Genomic DNA, 21,795 nt, shown 5'->3' with positions numbered 1-21,795 from the left:
AAAAAAAAAAAAAAAAAAAAAAATCAGGATGTAAATCAGATATGCCAAACACCAAGAGTACTGGGATGGTGAGATCGCTACTTGGTTCTTCACTGGTTTTGATGTTGCAATGTTTTGGGGACACTGTCAAGAGTCTTAGTTATTGCTGAAGGGTCCTAATAACAAGAACTGGAGGTGATGTGTGTCTCCGGGTGGTATGAATTCTTAAAAACAGGTCTTTGTATAGACATACAAATAGCCATCCAGCCAAAGGAAGCTCTTCTGGGACCCAAATTCAAACCTTTCTCATGCTGTAACTCATTGCTTACTCACAAGGATACTCCAGCTCACACCACAAAGAGAACCCCCTTTTTCTTTTTATTTGGGGTGCATTACCACACATTGTATGGGGCTGACCTCAAATCAGTCCACACGTATTCAGTTTCTCTGCCCAAATCCTAAAGAGAAGCATTAGACACCCTTCCTACCCCAGTTTAGCTGGAGATCTGTCTGTTGTTAACTCTACGATGTATGCACTGAGCTTGACGTGCTGAATACTGCGAGTGACATTCTGTGATCACTACCCTGGGCTGCATGTTTTATATAGATCACCTTGATCTTCTCATATTGTCAGTCATGTTGTTATCCCCATTTTAACAAATGAGGACTCTGCATCTTGGCAGAGAACAAGTCAGGGCCCACGGTCACACGGGTAAGTGGGTTGAATGGGTTGTGACCCCACAGCTCGCACTGGCACCTCACCCCTCCAGTGTAGCCTCTTTACCCATCCCTTGTCTATAAGTCCCTGTAGATCAGGGGACTGCAGCAAAAATCCTACTAAGAATCAAAACGAGCTCGCTTGCAGCCTTGCTTCCCCTTCCCTTTTAATCCCCACATATTCCGCCCACAGCGCCTACCAATCCTACCAAGATTAGAAGATATTTTTTTAAAAACCAGAGAACTAAGAATAAGGGCTTCGGAGTAGCCCTTTTCTTCCACCTCTGAAGCAAACTTCATTGCAAATTTTAAAAGGAGGTGTTTGCCATCTTTGCCTCATTGGAAGAATGACATTATTCTCTCTCAATGAGACCATGACTTTGTCTTTATTTAAAGAAAAAAAAAAAGCTGTCATACAGGTCTGCTTCTTCTCCTGACTGAATTACTCTTTCCTTCCCACTGCTTTGCTGGCAGAAGTTTATAAAAAAGACAAACAAAAAGCAGAGAGTGAAGATTCCAGCCAAGAATGGTGGCTTGCGTTTATAATCCCAGCACTTTGGGAGGCTGAGGCAGGAAGACTGCTTGAGTCCAGGAGTTCAAAACCAGCCTGGGCAGCATAGCAAGACTTCAACTCTATAAAAAAAAAAATCAAAAAAATTAGCCAGGCATGGTGGCGCATGTCTGTAGTCCCAGCTACTTGGGAGATAGAGGTAGAAGGATCGGCTGAGCCCAGAAGGTCGAGGCTGTGATAAGTCGTGATCATGCCACTGCACCCCAGCCTGGGAGACAAAGTGAGACCCGACTCAAAAAAATAAATAAATAAAATAAAAAGATTTTATTGACTTCTCAGAGATTTCAAGTTAAATTCTATAGGTTGATAATGTGAACATTAAATAGCCAGGCACATGGGGGTAAAAAGAAACAACAAAAAAGAATTAGAAATTATGCTGCTATATGTATGTACTGCAGCACCACCCAGTCAGCTAGAAGAAGTGGCTGACATTTTTCTAAAAATTAGCCAAAAGTTGGCTCAAGGATGTGGGTAATTTCAGTTCTCCAAAAGTCAGCTAGAGGTCGCCCCCTACTGAAAATCCAAATATCCAACATGTATTTAATTGCCTTGCTAATAAATACCTTTCAGAAAGTTGAAGAAGCAAAGAAGGAAACTTTTTATCCAAAACATCAATTAGAGGACAATTGCAAATTTCACACTAGGTGAGACAGAAGTGATGTGGCCTAGGCGCAGGTCCCAGCTTTAGAAAAGCATAATTCAAAGAACACGGAAAAAATGCCAGAAATGATCTCATGGCCACAGACTTTAAAAGAAAGACATCCTACTATGGATGAAATGGGGTGTGAGGAGGGGGACTTTCAAATGGAATATCTGTCTATATAATAAAATTTGATGATACAATAAAAAACGAGGGTATCGCTGCAGACAGAAACAGCAGTGAATTCTAAAAACAACATAAATAAAACAAAACACAAACATTCCCTACATCAGCAAAACTATAGAAATGGTCTGAACACAAAAAATCATGATAGGAAGATCAAAGCCCAGAATATGTTGAAGTTTACTTTAAAAAAAAATTATTTGGGAAGGGGGCGGGTACAATCAGTTAAAAAAAAAAAAAAAAAACAATAGACTATGCTTAGAGTTGATGACTTGGCTTTTAAAAAAATGACAGCTGAAGGGCTCAACCAGTATTTTGTTTCTATATTCCCTATCAAGGAGAATTATCTTCAACCTGGAAAGGGTAGAACAAACGTCGCTAAAAAGAAAACAAAGCCTAAGATCGGTGAAAAGATAGAAAAGGAAAACTGTTTTAAATGAGTTCACAATTCTAGACCCAGATGAATTATATCACAGGGGACTCACAAATAAAAGAAATCATCAAACCATGTTACACCATCCTTGAGTTGAGCAAATGCCCCAATTTTCAATAAGAGGGAGAAAGACCCACTGCTACATCAAGTCAATTTTACAAATGAGCCTAGAACAGATTACTAAACAGCTAACTGGTGAGGAAGAAGTCCTGATTTTTTCTGTTTTAAACAATAATGTAGAAACAGATATGGCAAACTATTTAAACTGTATTTAGGAACAGAGCTCAGTATTGAAATTAAATGAAATTTATCAGTTAATGACATACTTAGCGTTATGCACAATTTTTATCATACTGCATGGTAATCAAGCATAAACGGAGCCCTTCATGCAAATAAAAATGATTAATATTCTTTTGAAGCAGCATTTCTAAAGCAGGGAATAGAAGACGGAAGCCAGCCGGTGGCTGTGCCGCTCCCCACCCTCTCCACTTCCGACAGGTCTTAGAAAAGCGGTGGCTCTGCCGTCAGCCAGGCCAGTCCCAGACTCCAGCTGCCCCCAGTCCTAGGACTCAGTAGGCGGAGCTGGGTAACCAAGTCTTCTGGGATTCCCCGTGAAAGCAACCTTGGACAATGTGGTTCTAAGGGGGGAAGGGGTATCCTCTCTGATGAAGCAATCGCCGTGCAGCTTTTGAACACCCAGAAACTATGGGATGGGGTTAGCTGGAGCAAGTGACTGGAGCAGAGGGAAGGAGGCGACAAGGGGAGTGGAGGCGTGAGTCAGTTGTCAGCTGCTTTGGGGGTGCTTGTTAATACCTAGTGTTCAGGGAATGGGGTGGAGTGGACCTATGAGAGTGAGTCTGAGAACTGAAGTTGGGGAAAGAGAGGGGAGGCAGGTGGTTGGAGGGACAGCTCCTGGGGGTAGAGGTGAAGGAAGATCAAGAGCCGAAGGAGGGATGCGACAAGAGAAAGCTTCAAAAGAAACAAAACTCACAGGCTATGGAATGAGCCCTGAGATTGAAACAGACCACCTGGCATTTGTGCATTTGTGTCAGCATTTGGGGCAGGGGTAGGATGGGGAGGGAAGGAAGGAGAAACATGGAGGAAGCAAGACGGGCCATGAAATGATAACGGTTGAAGTTGAGCAATGGGTACACAAGAGTTCACCATTCTGTTCTTCTCTGCTTTTATGTTTCTTTTTTATTTTATTTTATTTTTTTTGAGTTGGCGTCTCACTCTGTCGCCCAGACTGGAGTACAGTGGCCGCTCCTGGCCACTGCAGCCTCGACATGCTGGGCTCTGGCGATCCTTCGTCTCAGCCTTCCAAGTAGCTGGAACTACAGGCGCACGCTACCATGCCCGGCTAATTTTTGATTTATTGTAGAGATGAGGTCTCGCCAAGTTGCCCAGGCGGGTCTCGAACCCGCGGACTCAGGCAATCCACTCACCTCAGCCTCCCAAAGCGCTGGGATTACAGGCTGAGTCACCGAACCCGGCAGTTTCCATTTTTTTAAGAGGTGCTTTTCTTTAGGCTGCTACGGGTCAACCATTTGACTCATTTAGAAAAAAACTAAAATTCAGCCAAGCACATTGGCTCACACCTGTAACCCCAGCACTTTGGGAGGTGGAGGATTGCCTGAGCTCAGGGATTCGAGACCAGCCTGGGCAACTTGGTGGGAGGTTGTCTCTACAATAAATTAGCCAGGCATGGTGGTACACACCTGTAGTTCCAGCTACTTGGAAGGCTGAGATGGAAGGATTGGCCTGAGCCCAGCAGGTCAAGGCTGACAGAGTGAGACCCACCCTTCCTTCCTTCCTTCCTTCCTTCCTTCCTTCCTTCCTTCCTTCCTCCCTCCCTTCCTTATTTTAGAGTTGTGGGGTACAGGTGAGGATTTACTACATAAGTAAGTTGTATGCAGGTGAAGTCTGGGTACCTCATAGTGGGCCAGGTACCCAGTGTGATGGCATGTGCTCCCCTACCTGCTTTCTCCGTCCTTCCCTCCCCTAGCAGTGTCCAACATCTGCAGATCCCACCCTTGGGCTCATGTGACCAGTAATCAAGGCCAGCTTGAGTGAGAACATGCAGTATTCAGTTCTTTGTTTCTGTGACAGTTCAGATGGTCCCCAGCTGCATCCATACTGCTGTGAAGGCCATGATTTTGTTCTTATTTATGGCTGCATAATATTCCATCATGTGTATGTACCACACTCTTTATCCAGTTCACTTTCAATGAACATTTGAGTTGATTCCACGTTCTTGCTCTTGTGAAAAGTGCTGCAATAATAATAACAGAGCTTCCATACAATCCAGCAATTCCTTTTCTGGGAATATACCCAGAGGAACATAAATCACTCCACGAAAGACACCTGCACACGCATGTTTATTGCAGCACTGTTTCTCCTAACCTCTAGCCTCCTCGCCCAGCCTCCAGGCCGCCCACTCGCTTCCCACCCTGTGCTATTTCTTGAGCTCACGGAGCACACCCCTTCCATCTCAGGCCTTTGCAAGCAAGGGCTGCGCTCTCTGCTGAGAGTTGTCTCCACCCAGCCGTCCACACGGTTTCCTCCCCTTCTCTAGGAGACACACCCTGACCATCCCATTTAGAACTGCAGCTCACCCCTCTGCCCCCACTTCTCATCACCCTACATGTTATTATTTTTCCCTAGCACATATCATCTTCAAACATACCATATAATTGACTTATTTCATTTTTATTACCTTCCTTTTGTCGCTAGAATTTAAATTACCGTGGGACAGGAAATTTTTGTTTGAGGTTTTTTTGTGGTTGTTCAGTGACTAGAACAATGCCTGGCAGCCAATAAATGTACGTGAAGTGAGTGTAAAGCGCTTTAGAACTACTTAGGAGCTTGAGGCAAGGAAGGATGTGGTGTCCCTGACCTTGTCAGTAACTGTCTTCCTCAATAGCTGGAGTAGCTAAGACCCATCTACTCCCACCCCACTCTCAAGCAAAAAAACTGGGGCACCCGATTTCTGAAGGAGTGAAGAACGTATACATAGCTCATCAAAACGATCGCCCTCCTCCCCAGCTTCTAGGTAGCGATTTCATAACTTGGTTCTGAGACATCTAAGGCTATTTCCAGTTACAGCTTGTGATATTACAAAACTCTTAACCAAATTCCTCACGGCAAAGTGAGGAATTTCTGTCTAAACCGTACAATAATTGGAAAACTTTGCAAAACTGGGGCTTTTTCGTTTTTAAAAAAATGTTAGGCTTTGACCTAATGCACATTTGTAAGAGGAAGTTTTCACAAAACAAATGTTCAAAATCAATTTTATGATTAGGAGGAATGTGGGCTTCAAAACCCAATTTAGAACTACTTTGTGCCAAGATGTTTTTGTACATGAGGCAGTTTCTGATGGGCTTAACCTTTCCTCCATTTATAGCTCTCTCGCGTGGCTAAGAAGTCACTCCTACACACACTTTCATTTATCCATGGCACACACTAGCTATGGAGCTTGACAAAACGACTTCTATGGGCCAGTTTTCTTATAATCACAAAAATGCACTAGTGTATGTCTGTGTATCCCTTTTGTGTTTAATTCAGTACTTCTTTGAGATAAGATATTGAGAATCAGATAAACAATAGAATAAACCCCTATAAAAAGCTGGGAATCATTGCCTTAAGTGATAGCATCAACATTTACAAACATGGAGAAGAGATTATCCACATCTCCCTTGACAGTGTTATTAATCAAAGAAAATAGTTTGATCTACTCACGAGTGACTGTTTGGCAAGGTGTTGCAGCTTATCGTATAGATGTTGTTCAGAGCCTGGAGGCCTCTCCAGAGCTGACCAAGGCCAGATCACAAACTCAGAGGAATAGAAGGTTCTCTGGCTTTCATTTTCACAGACCAGGGTTAGATGCCTTGCGATGCTCCCATACTGAGGAAAGAGCGCCATCTGGAGGATTCCATTTCAGAGAGAGATGTTGTCACAAAACTGACCACAAAACAGGTCACCAACAATTCTGAAACAGAAGCTATTATCAAGTCATCTCATGGACTTAGGCGGTTTGCAGATGTGCCTTTTTAACAAAAACTTTCCCGTTTGCCCACAATCTTGGGAAACCTTTCTTCAATTTCATTTTTCTTTTTCTTTTTTTTTTTAGTTGGAGTCTCACTCTTGTTGCCCAGTGTGCCACTGCAGCCTTAACCTGCTGGGCTTAGGCGATCCTTCCGCCTCAGTCTTCCAAGTAACTGGAACTACAGATGCATGCCACCGCTTCCGGCTAGTTTTTATGATTTATCGTAGAGACAAGGTCTCACCACGTTGCCCAGTCTGGTCTCAAACCCGCGGGCTCAGGCAATCCTCTCGTCTCAGCCTCCCAAAGTGCTGGGACTACAGGCTGAGCTACCGCACCTGGCCAAATTTCATTTTCCAAAGTCATTTGTGTAGTCCTGGTTGTTCTTTGGGAAGGAGATTCTTTGATTCGGCCCACAGATCCACTGAATGAGTCAAGTTTCTTACAGTTCCCTTCCTCTCACAATCTACACATTCTCTCTACCGGAAGAAGGTTCTACTCCCTTTCCAACTCGGGTTCCCAGTCATAACGGGTACCCTCAAGGGCCTTTCAAGAGCTGCCCGCCCCAACTTGCACATGTTGAAGCAGATGACTCATCCCTAACCAAAATGAGCACACACTGAATCACCGCTGTCAATTGCCCTGGTCAGGGAGAGGATGGGGTCTGCTCATTCTGTGTGCTATAGAATACAAACTATTCGTGAGGAGAAATGGTCCCAAGGAATGGCATCCACATAGCCTAAGAAGAACTGCAATGCAGTTTTCTCTGTTACTGTGGGGAGAGCAGTGAAGAGCATGCTTTTCAGTTACAAGAGATCCCACCTCCAAATTGCTGTACCTGTCAAGCAACAGGAATAGCTTCTATGAACAAAAGAAATCTGCTGTTCTGTGTATAGCCCTGTGATGCGTTTATTTCAGTTCTGCCCTCAGTTCCTCATTCTTTCCATTGCTGAGAAAAGTAATGCTACCTGAAATCCTGTGAATTTTCAAAAATGGATATTTTCTTCACCTGTGAAAATGCCACCCCCCCAAGAAAGCTAAGTTCTTTTTTCTCAAAAAAAGCAGTGCTGCTTCAATTATTTTCTCTCTGAGGTCTCATGGTAAGGCATGCACAATATAGACAAACATCTTGTTGTTAAACACAGCTGAGTTCTGTTATATGAAAGGAGAACCAGTCTTCTTTTTTTTAATAGTTCTTGTATGACCCTTAAATAGGAAAAAGAAAAACTAGACAAAAAAAAATCAAATTTAGTTGAAATAGTAAAGCATGCCAAAAATGAAAAGAAAGTCCTAGGAGTCCTAGGAATTCTGAGAAATTATTAGGCAATGTTACGAAGAAAGAAGAAGACAAGCCAGTGAGTCTTCTGTGACGAATATGTATTTCATTACAAAGAATGACATAGCAAATAAGAAAATTTGTTGGTCTCTTCTGTCAAAGCTCCCATGTTATTCAAGACATCCACTCTTAACTCTAATGCATTATTGTTTATTGGAAAGGAATATTACAGGAAATCTCCTTAATTCCTTCAAGGCCAAATATGGCACCCCTGCTCCCCACCCCCACCCCATTTGCTTACAAATTTTCTACCCTGACTTCTGGAATCTCCCAATTCCTCACTCCAAAGCCAGGGCCTACATTTACAATGTACATAGTTCTCAAAGGGCATGAAATATTGCTGCCCAACAGTTTCTTAACTAATCAAAGGCAGGTGGGTAGAAAGTCAGAGAACTGAGGTGCTTTACTTGACAACTTATTTCCAATAGACAGTTCTTAAACAAAGCCTCATACAGGCCAGGAGGTAAGACGTTCTTGTGTAAAGTCAAACTTTGATACGCTGGTTCAACAAAACCAATGGGTGATTCCAAGAAGTCTTTAGAGGAGTAATTATGTCAAGGGAGAAATCCACATAGTCAAGACATAGCTTTCTCAAGAAGACGGAGCTATTTAATCTTAGCAAGGGCAGCTGCTCTTCTTTCTGTGTTCTGGAACAAGGCACGAATTAAAGCTTTTACTTCACTGGAAGAGAATGCAGCTGCCAGGGGCCCTTTTCCATCTGCCCACCTGAAAAACAAAAGGAAGAATTCTATTTCCTATTATATCCCTGAAGTATAAGCAAGATGTAAAAACTCCTTACTTGATCCAAATGTGTACTTGTTTTTAATGGAAAGAAACAAATCCTGGGCATCTTTTCTCTTCTGTATATATCTACCCCTCAATATCTTTTTTTTTTTAGTTGAATCTCACTCTGTCGCCCAGACTGGAGTGCAGTGGCCGCTCCCGGCCACCGCAGCCTCGACCTGCTGGGCTCCGGCGATCGTTCCGCCTCAGCCTTCCAAGTAGCCGGAATTACAGGCGCGTGCTACCACGCCCGGCTAATTTTTTTATTTATTGTAGAGATGAGGTCTCGCCTGCCCAGGTGAGTCTCGAACCCGTGGACTCAGGCAATCCACTCTCCTCAGCCTCCCAAAGGTGCGGGATTACAGGCTGAGCCACTGAGCCCGGCTTACCCCTCAATATCTTTAACCACTTTGCTCACTGGCTAACCCTGGTATCAGCACAGCCAGATATGAAGAGACCAAGTGAGGAATATGAGACTGTCCTCCCTTATTCTATAACCCAACAAGCCCTCTCTGACCTTAATAATTATGGCCATACTCCCACGCCTCAGGCTCTATGGCTATATTAAAAAGAGAACCACACGCAACAAATTTTAACTGACAAAGGACTGATATAAAAATACAAAGTGTACCCAAAAAATGTATACGCACTTTAAGAAATGTTATCTATGCATTACTTTTCAAAGTTGAATTGAATTACTGTAGCAATGTATAGTATGGAGATTGCTCAAAAGATGGCATTAATTAAATGAATCACCATGCAACAACAGGCAGGACAGTCAAAGAAAATAGCAGAGGCATGGGCAACGTTAGAGGAACACAAGACCATGTGGAAGTGGTATTTGAAAACTTGAGAATGTTGTGAAAGAACGACAACAATGGAGGTGTGAGTATGCAACAGAACCTCCAACACACCTAACAACTGCATGCATTCGTGATAAGTTTGAGAGGCATGATACTATGTGCGATGTGCACAAGGGATGATCTGGGAAGCCTCGCACAGCAACAAATCCTGGATAGGACGAAGACGTGTGGTTGAGTTTCCCTGCATTCTCCTGGCTTAATACTCCTTGACTTCTAACTGTGGGGGAACCTTACAGGATGTGGTGTACCAGAGAAAACCAGCTATACTGGCAGTACTTCAGGAAGAAATTGAAATGGCATGTGCAGCAATACAAGTGGATATTTTGGTCAACGTTGCTCAAGCAGTAGTTCACCGTAATCAGAAGTGTCTAGACATTAATGGTAGCCCTTTGAGCACCTCTTATAACTGCAGACGTCAGATGTGACTTGTATTCATCTTTGTTATTGGTATGTATTGAGTATTATAATTTTAATACTTTTTTTTCCTTTCTTAAAATGTGTATACTTTTTTTTGGCACCCTTTGTATATGAAGAACCCCCACAAATCAATAATGAAACCACAAACAACCTAACAGAATAAAGGGCAAAAAAATATGAACAGGCATTTTACAATAAAAAAAACATGAGAGACCAATGAAAAGATGCTCAACCTAATTAGAATTTAGGGAAATGCAAATTAAAATGACAATGAGTTATTATTCCATACCAACTAGATTAGCAAAAAATTTCAAGTCTTATCATTCCAAATATTGATAAAAATACAACTCAACATGACAAATTAACTAAGAAATATTTGTACAGTGGAATATGTCACAGCAGTGAAAATGAACTGAACTACACATGCCATCAAGAATGGATTTCAAAAAACATAATATCAAACAAAAGAAGCAAGTTATGGTAGATTCCACTTATAGAAAATTCAAAAACAGGCAAATCTAAACTTTATTTATTTATTATTTATTTTAGTTAGAGCCTCACTCTTGTCACCCAGGCTGGAGTACAGAGCGGCACGCTCATGGCCACCACAGCCTCCACCTGCTGGGCTCAGGCGATCTTTCCACCTCAGCCTTCCAAGTAGCTGGAACTACAGATCCATGCCACCACGCCTAGCTAGTTTTCGTAATTTATTGTAGAGACGAGGTCTCACTAAGTTGTCCAGGCTGGTCTCAAACCCCCAGATTCAGGCAATCCTCTCACCTCAACCTCCCAAAGTGATGGATTACAGGCTGAGCCACCGCACCCAGCCAAGTCTAAACTTTATATTGTTTTGGAATACTGTCATGTGGTAAAACTAAAAGAAAGGCAAGGAAATAAAGAAAACAAAACTCAAGATAGCGGCTACCCCTCATGGAGAACATTTGGAAAAGGATATACAGTACTAATATTATTTTTCAAAGGTATTGGTATTAATTTTCTTAAGTTGGGTAATAGCTATGTGAACATGTATTCTTTTTATTTAAACTGTGAATATACATCATATATACTGTGCTCCTTCATTTGTATGTTTTACAATGTTTAAATTACATATGACTGGTTTCTTTAATAAAAATTTTTCTCAGTTAGATATTAGCCTTATATTTAGTGAGATCTCTGAGAGAAAAATTTCCTAGGCAGAAAAAAGAAGTTGAATAATATCCTAATTGTAATTTTTCTCAAAACAAGGAATTCATAATCATTCTTAGGCTACAAGAAGACCCCTTAACAGCAGAAAGAAAAATCCTTATCTGCTGCCCTCTGGAGTCTGTTACTTAAAGACATCACTCTTACTCGCCAAGAATTTGCAAATAACAAATGAATAGATCAAAACTTTGTATTAAAATGTAATTAGAGGTATTAGAATGTAAGTTGTTTCAAGTAGAAATCTAATCTACGTTGTTACAAATTAGAAATATTTGCAGTGAACAACTCAGGCACATCTAGGACGACTGGTCTAATACAACCAGACATCTGTTGTAAACCAAGCGAAAGTAGACAGACAAGTAGCGAAAGTAGACAGACAAGTAGCGAAAGTAGACAGACAAGTAGCTATAGGGATGAAGATAAAACTTAAGGTCTCTCTAGGACGTTCCCCATGCAAGGTATACATGCTGATCAGTAATCTACCAAGACAATATAAAAACACCCTTGGAGGTGTTAACTAACCCTCATCTATGTTGTTTTATGCAACAGCCTCTACATACTATGATATGATATATATCATGTCATATCATAACACAGGCACAGCAACATTAACTGATGGTGTTGAGAGAAACATCATCCACTATATTTAAGATGAATACTTTCTAGGTGTAGGGTGATTACGCTCTAAAACTTTGCACTCCCTGCAAAAAGACTGCTGGTCAATCTAACAATAGTTTGATGCTGAATATTTCAGACACTTCTCTGTTAACATATCAAAGTAATTTTTAAAATGCATCCACTGTTGCTGAAAGTGATCAACAATTTCCATCCAGGTGTCAGAAGGGTATAATTCTTACAAATTCTTACAAATGCCAGATCAGCATGCCAGAATCACATGTTCAAGACCAAAATAATGTGAATGAAAAGTCTTGGCCAGGCATGATGGCTCACACCTGTAATCCCAGCACTTTCGGAGGCAGAGACAGGAGGACTGCTTGAGCCCAAAGGTTCGAGACCAGCCTGCGCAACTTGGCAAGACCTCGTCTCTACAATAAATCAGAAAATTAGCCAGACATGATGGCACACATCTGTAGTTCCAGCTACTTGGAAGGATGAGGCAGAAGGATTGCCTGAACTCAGCAGGTGGAGGATCCAATGGCCATGATCATGCCACTGCACTCCAGTTTGGGTGACAGAGTGAGACCCCAACTCAAAAAAAAAAAAAGAAAAAGAAAAAGAAAAAAAGAACAGACTTTATGTTATCAAATATGAGAAAGTGGTCATGAGATCTGCACTACGATAGATCATGAAAAGGCCCTAGCTACTGCTGCTTGGTACAAAACTCTTTCTTAAGTAACATTAGAAAACAGAGAGAAGCACTGCTACCAAGGGTACAATCACTCTTCTGTTGAGAGAGATACGCCTCTATAGAAGGGTTACAAGTACCGATCTCCAATCTCTTGCAAGCTGGCTTGTAGCATCATCATCAATTCTTTGAATGGCATCCATTTTGGAACATAGACCGGAACCTCTTCTTGATATTTCTTGTTCTTGCTTTCTTCAGACAAGGGTGCAAACACGTGGGGTCCTTCATCCATCACTGTTTTGCATAAGGAATACAATCTATCACCATCTTCAGTAGAGATGTCCTGGTTTGCACAAAGGAAACACAACAGAATAGAATTGGGCCATCTTAGCAGTGGGGAAAGGACAGCAGATATTTAATGCATGCTGTCCAGGTGGGTCAGCTACAGCAATATGTTTTCCAACCAATTTAGCACACCTTACTAGACACTAGATTTCATCAGTTGTCTGACAATACTCGTAATGCTAGAATCACACAAAACATGTTTCAACAGATTGTCAGTAATTTAGTTTGCTGGCATGAAGAAACCTATTTCTCCAGTGGAATGTGGCACAGCTTGTTGCAAAGTAGGGGATGTTATTACAAATAAGCATTTAGTCAATCTTATGCTTTAGAGACATCAACTGGCCAAGTTCAGACAATTTTCCCATAGGATCACACATATAATCTCAACTGCAACAGTATATTGGGAAAGTGGTGCCTATACAACACTGCATTCACTTTACTAAATTAAATTATTGAGTTCACTTGCAAATTAGAAGACTTCACACTATACATCTCAGGACAGCTACCCAGTTTCCAACTTCCTCCTTCATAACTTACAGATGCCAGGTAGAGAAGCAGTATGATCCTACTTTTTTATACAGATATAAAAGAGATTAACCAGTCTCCAGCAAAATAGAATTAAAACAAAACTGAAGAAACATAACAGCATGAGTTAGACATGAAACATGAACAATTTCTTCTGCCATCTGTGTTGACTAGAAATGAGACTTCAACATCATTTTCTTAGCAAAGTCACAATCTGGGACAAGAATTGCATCTTAAGTCTAGTGTAGTATCTAACAGTGCTTACCTCCAGGGCAGTAATTCTGCCAATGATCTCAGAAACTGCTGTGTTGAGTAAAGTACCCATAGCCTTGCAATATATATTCACTGGCAGGACATCCTGCCACACAATTCCAAGTCTCTTCAGTTGGTGCAGTACCTGTCAAAAGAAGACAGCTATTTACATGGAAAAGATATTGTTGCAACTCACATTTTCCAGATTTACATTTATCATTTGCACATGTACGGAGAAAAAGGCATTTTGCAAAGGCAAGGCAAAGTAATCGGGAACACATGCTTCTTGAATATTTAACCTTATGATATTCCTTGTGGATAAAAAGGAGACTCATCTCGAGGATGGAAAAACGACAGTGAAAGGATAAATCCCTTAAAAGAGAGGGGCATTAAGATAAATGCCGGTACTTCCAATTTCCCAAATCCAAGTTCATTAATCAGCTACTTGCTACAACAGACTTACTAAGTAACTCGTCACATTATTCAATCAACGAAAATATAGTTTCCTATTGTCTTGGTAGGACTGGGGAGGAAAAATTTTTAAACATGACTATAAAAGGTATCTAGATTTTCCAAAGCAGGGGTGTGGCGAAATCAACTGTGTTACATATTTTTGCTGCTTAATTTAAAAAAAAAAAAGAAGGTCATCTAAGGATAGAGTACAAATTCCAGCGCTATCAACTGCCTCCTTACCTGCCGGATAGCTTTACTTGCTGCAGAATAATTCTCTTCATCATCCATGTTTGAAAAGTTCCTAGCACTCGATAATCTTTCCAAAAGTTCACCTTTCTGTGCACGCATTTGGGCCAAAAAACACTCTGTCCCTATGATGGAAAAACAGAATAAAGAATGTTAAAAGCTGTTCCATTAAATACTGCAAAACCAAGATAGAAGAGCATAAACCATGTATCAGTTCTATCTACATAAAAACAATCACTAGATAACATCATAAAGCTGCCCTAAGCATACTAGAAACAATCACTTCTAATACATTAGACAGTCCCTCCAACCCCACCCTCAGGACATTAAATAAATAAGTCTTTCCCAATAGTTTGCCTAGAGCCAGAATCAACTAAGAAAAAGTACTGATATGGAAAAGAAGTCACTTAATATTCTGATACATCTGCACCACCTAAGGGAAAAGTCAGGAACTGAAAAACTAACTGAACCATATAGATTCTCTGCTTTTCTTGGGTTATCATTATAGTAAATATATTGATTTACTACCACATCTCATTTCTTTTGACTCTTAATAATTCCAAGTTAAACTAAGGAAGGTGTAAGACAGGGGAGCTGTCTTAGGGTTGGCAAAAGAACAAGCGCTGACATTAGTGAGCCTCTTACCAACAATGTTAATAGAATTGTCATAATACAAATCTTAGTATGTGTCATTCTACTGACATAGTTCTGATTTGGTGAATTTAATGCAAACCAGCAATGTAGTTTGGAACTCTAGTACCATGAAATCATGTCACAAAAAAGCAATGCTTCCACAAAGACTGCATTCACTTTGTAAAATTAAATAACTGAAACAACACTTGCAAATTTAATGCCCCCTCATTTTCTAACACAACTCAGGACCACCACCTAACTTCTATCTCATTCATAAATTACACAGATACTAGACTGATAAGCTGCATGATCATATGCTTCCCTGCATGTAAGGTATCACTTACCAAGTCTCCTGAAGCCAGGTACAAGATCCACAAAAGTAGTAGTGTCACTACAAAGAACGGGGGCAAGACTTAATCTGAACTGATGCCCAAGGGTCAGCAAGTGATGGGCAATGTACATACAGTTATTGTGGTGAATAGCGGCCAACTGAGGCAGTTTTTGAAGGTTCTCCCTAGGCCAGGAGGAGGGATAGAAAAAGAGAGAAACCACTGTTACTGAAGCCAGGATTGATGAAAAGCCATGACTCCTTGCATGTATTTCTAGGCTTTAATAACTTTCTGCCTTATAAATGCTATACATAACAAAATGTATTCTCATCACTTCTCCCAACCAGAGTGAAGCTATTCTGCCTGAATGGGATCTTATCCTATAACATTATCCCATTCATTAACAAAAAAGAAAGATTAAGGGAAACAAGATGTTTACCTGAGTCAACTCTTTGTACTGGAAACCTAGCAGAGCTGCTTATAATTTCCTTGAAAATTTACAGATATGTGTGTAGACATACAGGTTTACTTCCCCTTTCTCCAAATTCCTATTTCATTTATATAATGAAGCATTCAACTATTTTCTAATTCACTAGTTTTCAAAGCTGATACAGATTAGAGTCACCTGGGAAATTAAAAAATATACAGATGTTTAGGCTTCAAACAAATCACAACTTCTGAGAGTGAAACCAAGGCATATGTACTTTTAAAAATCTTTCCAGGTGATTTTAATTTTCATCTAGAATTGAAAAATAACTGCTTTAATTCTTCTACACATATTAACCTATCCAGCTTGGAAAAATATCCTGCACTGACTCAATGCTTAAACCAAGATATACGTGTCAAAAACCAACAATCTGGGCCAGGTGCAGTAGCTCACGCCTGTAATCCCAGCACTTTGAGAGGCCAAGGCAGAAGATTGCTTGAGTCCAGGAGTTCAAGACCAGTCTGGGAAACATAGCTAGATCTCATCTCTACAAAAAAAAATCAAAAAATTTGCCAGGCAAGGTGGTGCATGCCTGTAGTCCCACTACTCAGGAGGCTGAGGCTGAAGCCCAGGAGGTGGAGGTTGAAGTGAGCTGTGATCATGTCATTGCACTCCGGCCTAAGTGACAGAGTGAGACCCCAACTCAAAAAAAAAAGAAAAGAAAAGAAACAGACAATTCAAGATAGCTGTCCTTATTCTAGGCTACGCAATAGAATCATCTGTGGGGCTTTAAGAATATACACATGCCTGGATCTTACATCAGATCTATAAACCAAAGGCTCCAGGAATAGGGACTAGGCAAATATGTATTTTTTTAAGTCTCCTAAGTTACTCTAAAATATTACTAAAACTGAGAACCATTATCTAAGAATAGTGGTTGTCAAAGTGTGGTCCCCTGACAAGCAACATCAATATCATTCAGAAATCTGTTAAACATCAAAGTCTCACCCCAGACCTACTAAATCAGAAACCATGGGCATGGACCCAGCATGTGGTTTAACAACACTTCTAGGTGATTCTGATGCACACTAATATTCCAAGATCATACAAAGGAGAAAGAGAGGCAAATGTAACTCCACAACTGTGTGAAAAATGTTTCTAAGCCACAAAAACTTCTTATCCAACTGTATCTGAATCCCCAAGGACAAGGCTGTCAGCTGATTCAAATATGTATTCTCTTTTCCTATATTTTGACTAAGAAAATGAAATAAAAATGTTAAATGACAGCAAAGAGAATACAAATAAAAATAATAACCTTCACAATATTAAATAAACTCTCTTTTTAAACAAAAACAATAGGTGGGCCTAGTTTAAAAATCTCAATTGTTAAAAAATTTGAACTGAAAAATAATAAATTGATTTTTGTCTTTGAAAGCAAACTGTCTGGCTAAGAAATAGCTCTGTTGATGTTTATCAAAATCATTTATGCAAGGCATCCAAAATACTTTAATTCGAATAACAAAGAGAACACCTAGAGGCTTAGAGTTGAGTAACTTTTCAGTTTAACATTAAAAGAAACTTTAAAAACCGAAGACATCAAGTAAACTTGGCCTAAGATAGCGAGGAAGAGTGGCTAATCATGCATGACAGTTAAATCTCTTGTGGCATTATGTGTGCAGAGCTATGAATGCCAAGGGAAAAGGTGTATATTTACTGGATAGCAATATGGAGTGATGTCCTTCTTGTTTTTTAGCCAAGCAAACTAAGAAAGTTCTGAAAGTGTCTAGCAACAAAACAGGGTAAAGTTCTTTTGAATTTTTAAATTTGCATTACCCACAGCAATGTTACATAGGATCATTACTAATTTCAATAATAAATGACCAAGTCCTTTAAATATGTGTTTTAAAATGGTTTACTATATTTTAGTGTGAATTTCGCTAATTTCAGTAACCAAAATATCTTTGGTGGAAGTATAAAACTACTGGCTTTAACTTAACTTATAAACATTCTAAACATACAGTTATTATACAGAAATGAGATCCAGTGGCACTTACTTATGATATGTTGGTACAACATCATGGAACAAATGGAAGATGTTCCTTACTGAGTAGAATAGTTGAACAGCACTAAAAGGAAACATAGATTTAACAAAAATGTGTAAGGATATACTGAAAACAAGAAAAAAAAATGTAAATCTTGAGTCATCAGCCACAAGTTGCAGAGAAAACTTGCCTTGGTTGCTGCTGGAAAACACCATTAACCTAGATGGAAATATATGCTAAACCAGTATTTACTAACCAGACTGAAGTTCTAAAAACCTGGGTCCAATAAATAATCTAAAGAATAGCAGCATTCAACCCAAAGCCTCTTTTCCATTTATCAATTTGTGTTCAGCCAGTACCCAGAGTATCCCTCCAGTAACAAACGGAGCTAAGCCTCGAGCAAATGTCACCTACTCACTGATGCACTCTGCAAAGGGCAAGGTATCAATAAAAGCACTCACTTGGTTCTTTTAGAATCAGTCTGACTTTCAGCTTTCACCTTTTCTCCTTCTTACCCCAATGCAAGAAGATGAATCAACATTTCTAGGATAGAATCTAGCCCTCAAGATTTTTTGCCCTTTAAATCTAGCCTTAAAACACCTAAAGATTATTCTTAAAATGCACTTAAAAAGAGCAAATATAAGGTTTGTGGACCTTACCTCTACAAACGAATATCTTAAAACTATGCACCTTGAAAGCTTATGGGAATTCTACAAATATTTAGAAAAGTCAGTCATACCCCAAAATACTGTCACTACATTACTATAACACCTGATTAAATTATTTTATTTTTGCTGCATATGTTGCTGTTTGAGGTTTGATAATGACGAAAGGGACTGCTGTAGTATAGTTGAGGTTTTGTTAAAAACTATTCCTTTTAGTGGAAAGAATGTCCATAGATATTCAGCATACAAAAATACTATTAGGTGCTTTGTGTTCAAAATATTTTTTTAAATATTGCCCTGCATCTCTAATGTCTGCTCTGATATATTCAGAAGAACACCATGTGAAAAAATATATTCATTCCCATATGCACTTCACCAAAAGAGTATATAATTCCTTTTTAAGGAAGTATGCCTTTTCCTTCCTTCTTATAATGAACTCTGGGTAGGTATGTGAATGTAATGACTCATTAAAGCCACGGAAGCATCTTAGTAAACATGTTCTTTGTACAGCCGAATAAAATGAAGGGGTTTGTTTGAATATGAAGATAAAAACTGAAACTACAGAAATGTATATGAAGATGCAATCTGATTAAGTCAAGCCTTAACTGAAATTGTTTTTTCTTTTTGAGTTGGAGTATCACTCTGACGCCCAGGCTGGAGTGCAGTGGCACAATCACGGCTAGCGCAGCCTCGGCCTGCTGGGCTCAGGTTATCCTTCCGCCTCAGTCTCTTGAGTATGAAATTGTTCTGTACTGTGAGGATAAGAAGTATAAAACTACTAGTATAGATTCAGCCTGAAGAACCTTTTGTAAACATGTTCTGCAATCAATCTGGGCCATGGTCTGCCATTTTCTTCTCAGTTTAACCTAGGAGTAGGGAAGGAGCTTATTGAACGAAAAGAGATTCAGTATAAGATGTGGAAAGGAGTTAAGGTAACCTGAACGCGATGTAGATTAGAAGTCACCTTGAAAGGTGAAGCCAGACCTTTGGCATGTTCCATTCTTTCCCTCTACCTTTAGCTGCCTAATGGATTGTTACTGCTTTAAAAACAACCCCTTAAAATATAATCTAATAGGGTATGCGTTGCAAAAGATACAAACATTAAGCTAAAAAGTCAGGGCGACTTAGAGCAGATGATCACTATTACTATTGCCACTGCCACCACTAATGATAACTATTTGAATATTAATTATTTTCCAAGTAGTACTCTAAGTTCTGTGCATGTGCTTTCTCATATACTGTCATTCAATTGAAATAAGAAGTAAAATTTAAACAAAAACTGAAGAGCTTAAAGTGATTAACAGTTTCTAATGTCAAAAAACCCATTTGTCAGCTGGGCATGGTAGCTCATGCCTATAAACCCAGCACTTTGGGAAGCCAAGACTGGAGGACTGCTTGAGCCAGGAGTTTGGGACCAGCCTAGGCAACACAGCAAGACTTTGGCTCTACAAAAGAATAAAAAAATTAGCTGGGTACGGTGGTACATGCCTGTAGTCCCATCTACTAGGGAGGCTGAGGCAGAAGAATCTCCTAAGCCCAGGAGGTCAAGGCTGTGGGAAGCCAGGATCGTGCCACTCCAGCCTGGATGATAGAGTGAGACTCCAATTCAAGAAACAAACAAAAACCATTTGTCCATTCATAAAAGTGCATCTACTTCTTATACCTTGCTCTAACATCTACATGTTATTATAAATTAAGGGTAGAGGTCAATATATATATGTGTGGTACACTGATTTTCCAGAAAAAAAAATTAACTAATAGAATAAAATAAATAAAAAGAACAAAGAATTCCAGCTAATTTTCTTAATAAATGTCTAGTCAGATATACATTTAACCAGATCATTGCCATTTTCCACAATCCAGCACTCGTACCATTGATCACCACTGGTTGTTGCTTCTAGTAAAGTCTGATAAGCAAGTTCCATTAGCTTCTTCACAGACTCACTGATGCGGCATGTGGGCAAAGAAAAGGAATGTTGGTCCAATGTATTTTCAGGCTTTAAATTCACCACTTTGTTGTACTGAGTTTTGGATGCTTTTGCTACTTCTAGCCTGTTATCCTCATCAGGACTGGGTAACTCTGGCACACTTATCTTGCAATCAGGAGTAATCTAAGGTTCAAACATAGAAACATAGGAACATAGAAAATGTATTGTTTTCAGAATAATTCAAATGTAAGCATTCAGTGAGGAATAAGGTACTGGTTGCTTCCATGGTGATAAAACTATGGCTCTACAAAGTAATTAAAAGACTTGAGTACATACGGCAGTACTGTAATGGCTACTCAATCTTGGGTGAGAGCATATCATATGAAATAAGCGATCCCCTTTACTGTGAAATTCCCCAAGTACTCTTAATCTTAGCCGAAATAGCAAAGTTGTACAACTGGCTTAAGATTTCAGGTCAATGAAAAGACCTTCAAAAATCATCTTTCTCATACTAGATTATTTAATACTATAATTTTGTGTTCCACCATCTAGATAATTAAACAAATTATTTCACACCAGGAACATGTGTTGGATTAGTCTAAGAAATAACTTATTCAGACTAGGATATCCTTGCCTTAAATAAAAAAAAAAAACTTCAAAGGCAAGCCAAAAAAATCTCCCTAATGTTTATTTAGTACAAAAATTATCAGACTTAGTTTGGAATTAAATAAAAGAATAGTAGACAATCAATCTGGAAACAGTCATATTTTTTATCCTAACTTTTAGTGAAGTCATTTAACCCAGACCCTGTAACGGTCTGTAGCCATTACGAACTGGGCTGCACAGCAGGAGTTGAGCTGTGGGCCAGCGTAGCTCCACCTGCTGTCAGATCAGCACCAGCATTAGATTCTCATAGGAGCAAGAACCCTATTGTGAAATGCACATGGGAGGAATCTAGGACGCCTGCTCCCTATGAGAATCCAATGCCTGATGATTGCCTGAAGACCCTTCCCCACCCCCGCGAGGAAAAACTGTCTTCAAGAAGCTGGTCCCTGATGTCAAAAAGGTTGGGGACCACTGATTTAACCCTCTGGACCTCAATTTTCTCATTGTAAAATGAATAAACTGTACTAATAATGGCTTTCAAGACTTGCTTCTCAAAGATGCCCCAGGGATTAAAAAAAGAAAAGAAACACAAGAGAAAGATAAGGCAGTTGGAGGTAAGAGATTCCTACTCCCACAGTCAGAATAGAAGCTGTGCTTGGCACATGCAGAAATTCTACGGAAATTTTCTGGATGGATTTGGAGTCGATCACACTCAGTGATCTATCACAGAAACAAAGAACTGAGTACCACATGTTCTCACTCATAAATGGACCCTGAACATCTATCATAATACTACACAAATGGGATTAGTAGTAGCAAGGCTCTGCTGGGGGAGGCTGGGGGCATATAACATCAGTAAGGATGCCTGCTC

General features: G+C 39.9%; 2 protein-coding genes across 4 annotated transcripts in view; both read right to left on the bottom strand.

The window, feature by feature from the left end:
• The window catches only part of TMPRSS5 (transmembrane protease, serine 5), a 43,630-nt gene extending 37,186 nt beyond the window's left edge, over positions 1 to 6,444 (bottom strand). The window contains exon 1 of the mRNA XM_021706330.1: positions 6,338 to 6,444. Coding sequence (XP_021562005.1) covers positions 6,338 to 6,444 — 107 coding nt within the window. The remainder of the gene's footprint in view (positions 1 to 6,337) is intronic.
• Positions 6,445 to 8,035: 1,591 nt separating this feature from the next.
• Positions 8,036 to 21,795, bottom strand: part of ZW10 (zw10 kinetochore protein) — a 41,028-nt gene continuing 27,268 nt past the window's right edge. For 2 of the 3 annotated variants that reach the window (XM_021706345.1, XM_008073390.2), the window contains exons 10-16: positions 20,263 to 20,501; positions 17,738 to 17,809; positions 15,272 to 15,441; positions 14,289 to 14,419; positions 13,609 to 13,740; positions 12,614 to 12,816; positions 8,036 to 8,627 (exon numbers count right to left, since the gene is read on the bottom strand). In XM_021706345.1, coding sequence (XP_021562020.1) covers positions 8,507 to 8,627; positions 12,614 to 12,816; positions 13,609 to 13,740; positions 14,289 to 14,419; positions 15,272 to 15,441; positions 17,738 to 17,809; positions 20,263 to 20,501 — 1,068 coding nt within the window. In that variant the 3' untranslated portion in view covers positions 8,036 to 8,506. Of the gene's footprint in view, positions 8,628 to 12,613; positions 12,817 to 13,608; positions 13,741 to 14,288; positions 14,420 to 15,271; positions 15,442 to 17,737; positions 17,810 to 20,262; positions 20,502 to 21,795 lie in introns of those variants that run through there. The other variant, XM_008073397.2, reaches the window with a different exon arrangement.

Source organism: Carlito syrichta, unplaced genomic scaffold (assembly GCF_000164805.1).
Source record: "Carlito syrichta isolate Samal-C Ts95f unplaced genomic scaffold, Tarsius_syrichta-2.0.1 Scaffold115681, whole genome shotgun sequence".
NCBI lineage: Eukaryota > Metazoa > Chordata > Mammalia > Primates > Tarsiidae > Carlito > Carlito syrichta.
Note: the sequence above shows the minus strand (reverse complement) of the source record. Positions and strands in the feature narration are given on the sequence as shown.